At 35.2% G+C, this 8,869-nt stretch overlaps 1 protein-coding gene across 1 annotated transcript; it reads right to left on the bottom strand.

Moving 5' to 3' along the window:
- Nucleotides 1-5,089: 5,089 nt before the first annotated feature.
- On the bottom strand, nucleotides 5,090-7,240 carry LOC149216739 (uncharacterized). The gene is made up of 2 exons (XM_089392832.1): nucleotides 7,086-7,240; nucleotides 5,090-6,960 (listed from the first exon to the last, which is right to left on the bottom strand). Exon 2 carries the CDS (start codon nucleotides 6,941-6,943, stop codon nucleotides 5,564-5,566), a length of 1,380 nt encoding a protein of 459 aa, XP_089248958.1. The 5' UTR covers nucleotides 6,944-6,960; nucleotides 7,086-7,240; the 3' UTR covers nucleotides 5,090-5,563.
- Nucleotides 7,241-8,869: the final 1,629 nt, after the last annotated feature.

The raw sequence follows: 8,869 nt of genomic DNA, 5'->3' as shown, positions 1-8,869 counted from the left end.
ATTTTATTTGTGAAAATTAAAACATTCTATAAATATTATAAATTATAAAGCATCTATCAAATTTTCATTTTATGAGTATTCTTGTAAATTAAGTAAAGATTCGAAAACTTTGTTAGCATATATCATAATTATAAATTATTTTAATATCATAATATATTTTTATATCAAATTTTCATTTTATTTCCATGTGAAGATTAAAACATTTTATAATTATTATAAAATAAATGATTTATAAAGCATCCATCAAATTTTCATTTTACGTGTATCCTTGTAAATTAAGAAAAGATTAGAAAACTTTGTTATATATAATAATTTTAATGAAATAATAATTTTATTAATTGATATAAAATTTAAATTAATTATTTTTTTAAATAATTTTTTTATTAAATTAAATTAAATTAAAATAATATTAAATAAAAAATATATATTATATTAATTTATATTAAATAACTTAAAAATTGTCCCTAATATTTAGGAATACTTGATAAATCTGATTACTTCATAAAAACATATTTAAAATAATGGCAATGAATACTTAATAAACCCATATTTAAAATAAGAAGCCTACTTAATAAATCCATATTTAAAATGGTTGCCTTTCATGGCAATGAATACTTAATAAGTCCATATTTAAAAATAAGATATTGATGAAGAAGGGTCTGAATAGTCAAAAGTGGATTGAATTTAAAAGAAAAGTGGATTGAATTTAAAAGAAGGATATTGATGAGGAATCTTTTGGATAATCAAAAGTGGACTGAATTTAAAAAAAGAATATTGATGAGGAATTGTTTGGATTGTAAAAGTGGCTGAAATTCAAGCAAAAAAATTCTAAAAATTTTGCACTAACGGTGTTTGAATCGTGTTTTTGATCATGGAGATGGATTCACGCACCCAAATTCTTGAAGTTTGACAATTGTGACCTGGATTTACAAAAATCTGCCAGACTTTATAAAAATCTTGCTAAATTTTCCATGATTTTCGAGAAAAAAACAATGTCGTAGTCTAATGATTATGCTTTTTTGCCCTCAGAGTTATGGAAATTCCGGCCATATTTTAAAAAAATCTGGCAGGGATTTTTGTAAATCCATGTAAAAGCTGTCAAACTTCATAATTTTAGGTGCCTTACTCCAAAAACAATCTATTTAGACTTGGGCTATTTAAAATGGATACCTCACATATAATAATCGCCTTATATGGCAATGACATTGATACTTTAACGTAGAATAATAATTTATGACTAAAAAGAAATCGTACCTGATCTCACTCAATGCTGAATAGATCCATCTTTCAAATGAATCCGTCACACATGTAGCAATAATGATGCTTTAACATAGACGAACTTTAACATAAACGAATAATTTATGACGTAGACTTTCAAGATACGAGATCTAATAATAGAGATTGCTTCCCAGAGAAATCCATTAGTGATGATAACGTGCAAACGAAAGGATATGAGAGTGATCTAACAATGGACGTTACAATTACAAGAAAGTACAAAACCAGTTTTCGCTTTCGGACACGTACTGATGATGAGTGTGTGTCATTCAAATAATTCTGTTGGCGATATATCATACAGGGTATGTTACAGGACCCTCCGAGGCTTAATCCATACTCTAGGGTCACTCAATCCATTCTCCTGATGATATATTATTATCAAAAGGTCATCATATAGGGCCCTCTGAAGCGTGCTCCATACTCTAGGGCCCTCTAAAGCTTATATTCCACACTCTATAATGTAGGCCCCTCTGAAGCTTATTCCACACTTCTATAACGTAGGCTATTCTAAAGCTGATCCCATACTGTATATTTGGTTCCCTGTACGGTATATACAATGAGTATACATCGATCAAGTATTCCGTTCATAGGATGTTATACAGGGCCTCGCATAGGTTGGTCTCCTCTGAAGCTTCAATCCAGTGGTTGCCTAACCATTAGCAAGTGAAAAAGAACAGGGAATGAAGCTGATGATGAATTATAAGATCTTATCCTTATTCACAGCACAATAGCTACATATCTCTAACAAGAAGCAGAGCCAAATTATTTAAGTTGGCAGTTGCCTTTCACATTTTTCAATGTCGTGTTCCTTGGATATATATATATATGGAAATATGTAGGCAAAATTCACCCAAAGGATCACATCTCACCGGTTTATCAGCTGAGCCTAACCCCGAGGGTATCGGGGTATCAAGGAGAATTGACCATGACTTCCCATTACTAAAGTGCTCTACCAATTACTAAGGTGCTCTACCAATTAAGCTAACCCTCGGGACTATTTTTTAGATAAATATATAAATAAAGGCTTGAGATTTAAACTCATGGGCAAGTAAAGTTTAAATTCTGTGCATTTATATCTAACATAATTAAGCACCAAATCACAATAATAAAATTTAGTGACGTATAATGACATGAAAATCATGGACATTGCTTTACTCAACTGAGCCTGATTCCCTTCGCCTTGCATCAAGATCGTGCTTCAAATTCTCTTTAAAACAGAAAAATTTAATGGAATCTCATCCGAAATCAATATTATGGACACTCTGTTACTCACACTCTGACGTACTAGTGGCCACAATGCAGTTATAATAGTAATCCAATAATCGGATAGTAGAATCATCCCCCAACAGTATTCCATTTAGAACTTGGTGTAGTACAGATTCGGACAAAACGTCCAGAACATGACAACATTATGGCAGAATGAAAACACATCCTAAAGGTAGTCTTAACAGAAAACTTGAGAGAACACTTATGCCCAGAGTTACAATACGAGATGCCTTAAAAATTAATACAGCATTTTTGCTCTAATCCTCTTCCGCTCTGTACAGACATCGGAGGAGACTGATAGGTAAGGTGGTTCAAATTTCCTAAAGACATCTCCTACAGTACGAATCCCCATCAAAAGCTATGCAAAATTTAAATCCAAATGCCAATAAAGCAGAATCATTTATGTAAAAGCAACCCGCAACAGGATACAGTTAAGAGTGGGAACAACTATGTAACAGTGAAACATTGTGTAGAATGTTTGACTACTAGGGTCCGGGCAAGAAATGTACGGGTCTGGACAAGAAATGTACCATCATAGCAGTAGTCTAATGAGGTGTAGTTTTTGGTTTAAAACAGTGGAAATTCTAGCATGATTTTGAAAAAATCTGGTAGAAATTTTTGGAAATCCGAGTTACAGCTGTCAAACTTCAAGATTTTGGATGCCCCAGAGATTTTTAATGGTTTTTTTTAATGGTTTTTTTTAATGGTGTCAAATCCATTTATACCATAAAAACATGATTCAAGCACTGTCAGATTTTTTCCCAAAAAATGGACAGATTCAAATGATTTATATTCAAATAATTTTTGGCTGTCCGGGAGAAATTGACACCACGATAAACAACGCCAGTTCAATATCTTAATCATCATAATCAAGTGCCATTGTGTATGCAAAGAACGCATCCTAGCGCTGGAAGTATTTCAAGTCTGATAGAACGAATCAAGAGTCAATACAGTATAACTGTATATGGGCAATCGTCAACATGCCCACGAGCATCATAACATCGAAACATGTGATAAGCTCCTCCTACCAAATAGGAAAAGGTTAATACAGATGTCGTCATTATCCAAACAGAAAAATAAGAAATCAAATCTTGCAAGCTTGAGAACACCACGAGAGTCAAAACAACATACCATGATGCCCATGCAAAACTGAATTTCAAAATGTACTGCTCTAAGCATAACCTAATACACAAATCATAACAAAGGCAGATAAATATAAGTAGGAAACTAAACCATGCATTGTAATGCTCCAGGCAGATTCTAATATACGTTTCCAAACATGAAAAACAATACAAACCAATACGATGATAAACCAGAAAGAAAAGCCATATTTCAACAGGAGCGAAGAAAATCCAAGAGGCCAAACCAGATAAGTTACCTAGTATATTACTTTATTCAGGTTTTCACAGGTTCGATTCACTGTATGCAACCTTTTCCATGGAAAAGAAAATCTCAGAGGACCAGAAAGGTTACCTATTGTATTACTTTATTCAGGTTTCCGCAGATTTGATCCATTGTATTCAAGATTTTTCATGAAGCCCTGTATTCAATTCTTTTATACTCTGTACGGTTAAGACAACCAAGCTTTGGTAATCTGATACATACGTAAGAGTATAGAACTGAACGCAGGGTTTCATGAAAAATCTTGTATACAATTTTTGTTACTTGTCAAACATATATATATATATAATCAGAACTTGAGAAATACATATTTTACTTATTTCCTTGTAAGGCGGATATATTTACATGTTCATAATATTATAATAAAAGCATAAATCGGTTGGGAATACTGTTTAGCGTAAACAGTCTCTGACAATGGAAAAAATGTTGACCATGAACATTCATTAATCGAACTGTAAAAAAAATAGATCTCCTCAAAACGACACAAGCCAAAGATTCATCCTAAGTCAATGAAAAATCCTTTAGGAAGAACTCAAAAAAATGGCATCTCACATTGTGTTAAGTGCAGTAATAACTAATAAGTTCCAGAAAAGAGACAAATGCACAAAAACGTCAGAACAGAATATATTTTTTAGAGTCAGTACCAATTACCATCAACCACCATCCAACTGTGCTGATTAGTTATCTCAGAGTCTTTTTGCAAAGAATCTTATATACAATTAAATCAAGTTAAATATATGTAAGCAAAAAATTATGATAAACAACTGTGGATCTTGAAACATGTCAGCAGGCACTTCAAGAAGGAAGAAAAGGTGATACAAATTATTTAGATTCAATTCAACTTACCTTGACAAAATGGCTTAACAGAAGTCTGTGAAACAGGCGATTAAATAGTTGTTACTCATTTTTCTGTCAACACAACCTGTTAAAATACCCCAGCCCCGCCAAACAAGTGGAGCAAAATAACTCATGGACACCATATTGTAGGCTACCACATAAAATTTGTCCATATTATTAAAGTCGAGCCTTAATTCATTTATATTGCTGTGATAGGAACCATGAAAGTTATTTACAAAGAGGATCTGATTTATTCTCTGAGAGTCAAATTTTTACAGAATTTCAACTTCATGAACTTATATCTGCAATATAACACAGCATAAAAAAGGAGATTCTACAATACCAATGAATGAACAGTCATTTACAAACGTTTCAGATAAACCCCAACCACTGCAACTATACCCACCACTATGGCAGTCAACCATGAGCCTCAAATCAGATTAACTATTTTGATCACATGCCGTCAGATCTTGGATATATAGAGCACTAGGTTAGCATTACAGGACATATGCCGCAAACATTTTTTGAATACCTGGATAGGATTGAACTATAAAATCCAGCTAAAAAAATGTTTTGAAAAAGGAATTTGAGAATACGATAAATCACAGGTAATGCAGCATGCAATGTCCAACACTTCTCATTGTCTGAAACATCAGCTTTGCTTTATTTTCAGTGCTTCCATTAATCGGAAATAAACTTGTCAAAAACAATTGAGGCAATTGTAAATGACAGGAAAACCACACTTGTGTCCACAAACTTCACATCTTCCATTCATACCTTCAACCTAGGAGAGGCCTCCTTCTGCAGGTGAGTTCATCCCAGGGTTGATAGTCGTAGAACGCACCATAGTGCGCTGCTTCTTCTGATCCTCATAATCCGCATCATCAGTAGGCAGCTCATATCTACATATCGGGCATGAATTCCGAGAATTTAACCAAGGTATAAGACAATCACCATGATAAAGATGCTGGCAGGGCAGTTTCTTTCCTGACTCCCCTAAAGGAATCACATCCTTACAAATTGCACACAATGCAGCACCACTTTCGATTTCATCCTGACATATTACAACCGCAGGCAAACCCTCTATTACAGACTTTGCAGCTGGGGGAGCTCCTCTATGAGTATCGTCATTTTCAGCAAAATTCTGCAGCAAAATTTCATATCCAGCCTCATCAACATAATCCTCTGGATTGCCCACATAAGTATCCTCTTCAGGAAGACTCACTCTCAATTCAATCGTATTGTCCTCGAGGCCTTGCATTATCTCATTCCAATCCAAGCTTCCTCTTGAAGTTTCAAGCACCGCACCCCCAGACTGCGAATTCCAATCCCTTATTCGCAACCGAAGAACATCCCTTCTTCTTGAAGTCGGTCTCCTCTCTCCGGCATCATTGCTTGCCGCAGTGTTTTCTTCAGAATTCAGATCAGGCTCCTCGTTACCACGCTGCTCACCTTGGTCTTCTCTGGCATCCCCTGCATCCACCTCTTCCCAGGCATCATTCTCCTCTTCCTCTTCGTCCTCGTCCTCGTCCTCATCGTCCTCCTCAAATGAATCCCATGCATCCAATTCAATATTCAGAACATTGTCACCATCCGCATCCTCTTCCTCATCATCCAGAAACTCATTGGCATCAATCAACACATTGTCGTCAGTCTCCGGTGCATCGGCAGCCTGTGGGTGGTCTGAATTTGGCGGATTATGCTCAGTTGCCACTTGTCGGCTACTAGAATCTGGCTGATTATCACCTGAATCGGCATGTGGGTGCCCTGAATCTAACCCATCATCACCTTGTGACCGGTCACCAGAACTCAGCCGACCCTGATTCTCATTCCCAGCTCGGCTTCCCGCTTGGGCGGCCCGTGAAAATAACCTCAAAACCCTAAGCACCTGCCGTTGATAGGAGCTGTCCGCGGTCCTTTCAACCCTAGCATGTCTCTGGCGCCTCGGCCTGGCATTGTTAGCCATCCGATCATGCTGAGCTCTCTGAGCAGTGGCCATGGCCTCCACAAATCCATGCCGGCACTCGCTGCAAACCATCTCAGATTCTTCTTCATGGGGTTCCAGGGAAACCTCTTTGTTACACTGATAACACCAATACGCCATGGATTCTTCATTGCTTTCGGCTTCCAAGGCCTCGATGTTCTGGTTTTCTTGGTCCGCCATGTGAATCCTTAGGGTAACTAGGGTTTCAAATGTTCAAATTCAAGATATTCCAAGCCAAAAAACTTGATTACAGTTTCAAACAACAAATGCCGATGAGAGTTTCAGACAACAATCTGAGAAATTTGGATTTATTTCTGCTTACCTCTAAGGGAGTTTGCGTTTGATAAGAGGCTGACAATGCTGCCCACAAAGTTCCGTGAGTTGCCTACAATACCGCTAGCGCTGGAGAGGATGCACGACAAAGGCGTGAATTACTTGCAATGGATGCTAGGGAATTATATATAGAGCCGTAGGAAGGTTAGTAGGTAATTTGGTTTTTACTTGTGGGTTTTTGAAAAATGAGGTCATATACTTAAATCAAGGGTTATCTTGTAAATGCCAATGAAGCATAATGCAATAGTCTATAACGGGAAGTACAAATGTCATAGGGAAGCAAAAAGTTTGCCGAACGGATGATGCGAAGTGTATGGATGCATTGTAACGATATTATATCGGGATTTATTTATTTATTTTAATCCTCATTTATTTATTAAATTATAAAACAAAATTCATATTTTTTTAAGTTTATATATATATATATAAATAAATAAAGAAAAACATTTAAATTATAAAAACAAAAATACCTTAAACCTATTATTCCCATGCATCTTTATTAAATTTATTTATTTTTAATAAAGATGTACGGAAATAATAAGTTATATTTATTTATTTGAAAAAAATATTTATTTATTTAAAAATACATTTCGAATAACGATAATTTTTCAAAATTTTAATAAAAAAATTAAAATTTAAAACAATTAAATTGCACTTTTATTTTTAAATATCATTATAATAACAAATATATATACATAATATATTTATTAAAAAATTTATAAATATATAATATATTTATAGAATTATATAATTAATATGTTTATTGTGTATTTATCAAATTAAAAATATATAATTAATATATTGTTATCATTCTATAAATGAGCTTTTATAATTAATTATTAATGAGTAAAAAATAAAATTTAGGAGATGGTTCAAGTTTTTATATTTTTTTTAAGCCGAAATTTTATTCATCCATCAAAAAAGAAGTATATCAGTAGCAAAATGCAGGTAGTCTCACCCCAATTAGGTTTGTTGACTATTGCGATCAGCATATGACAAAGAAACAGAAGAACAGTTAGAGATAGTCCACAACTTTGGAGGCCAAAAGCACTAGAAAACACATAAAACAAGTAAAGTAATAGAAGCAGGATTGTCTGGAGCAGTCCCTAGAGGAGGAGGACGACGAAAGGAACATTGTACATGCTCTTCGAAGTGAGTCATCCATGACTCCAGCTTCTCCACCTTCTCAGATAACAGATTTTGACCACGCCATACCACCATGATCTGCTCTCGTACATGACATTGAAAGTAATGCATCTTGTTCAACGTAGTAATGAGCTATGCATGTTCTTCCTACCAAGCCCTCTCTGAAGTTTCCAGGCAGTTCAGTACAGACTGGATCAAATCTCGACAATTGTCCAAACAACAGTGACGCTCTGTAGTTTCCCCACGCCCAGGCTGTCGCGCCTTTCCCCGTCTGTCCGCGCCAGCTCTATGCGTCGCTCCACCCCATGATCTGCAAGCGAGCCACCACGAGCCTTGGAAGCCCTCCCAACTCGAGATGTCGGCGGTTCGACCACCCCGACCAAAACTTGGAGGCTCCTCTACTGATCTAATTAGGATAATTAGTTTGTTGTACTAAATTCCTTTCAGATTATGTTAAATGTGCTTAAGGATTCATGAGATTATTTGTAAATTTAAAACATGAGTTTTGAGTGTTTTTATGTAATTTTTATGTGCAAATTAACATAAACAAATGACTGAACATCAGCATATAACCGACATAAACATCACCATAAATAGTATCACAGTAGCACAAGATGAAGGAGTTCA

The sequence above is a fragment of the Pinus tabuliformis genome, chromosome 1_1, assembly GCF_031772625.1.
Source record: "Pinus tabuliformis cultivar Carrire ecotype Pingquan chromosome 1_1, CPIR1, whole genome shotgun sequence".
NCBI lineage: Eukaryota > Viridiplantae > Streptophyta > Pinopsida > Pinales > Pinaceae > Pinus > Pinus tabuliformis.
The sequence above is the reverse complement of the archived record's forward strand: the minus strand, read 5'-3'. Positions and strand labels throughout refer to the sequence as shown.

What these genes read in the sequence shown, in the direction of transcription:
- LOC149216739 (XM_089392832.1), bottom strand. Translation starts at nt 6,943, where the DNA reads ATGGCGGACCAAGAAAACCAGAACATCGAGGCCTTGGAAGCCGAAAGC.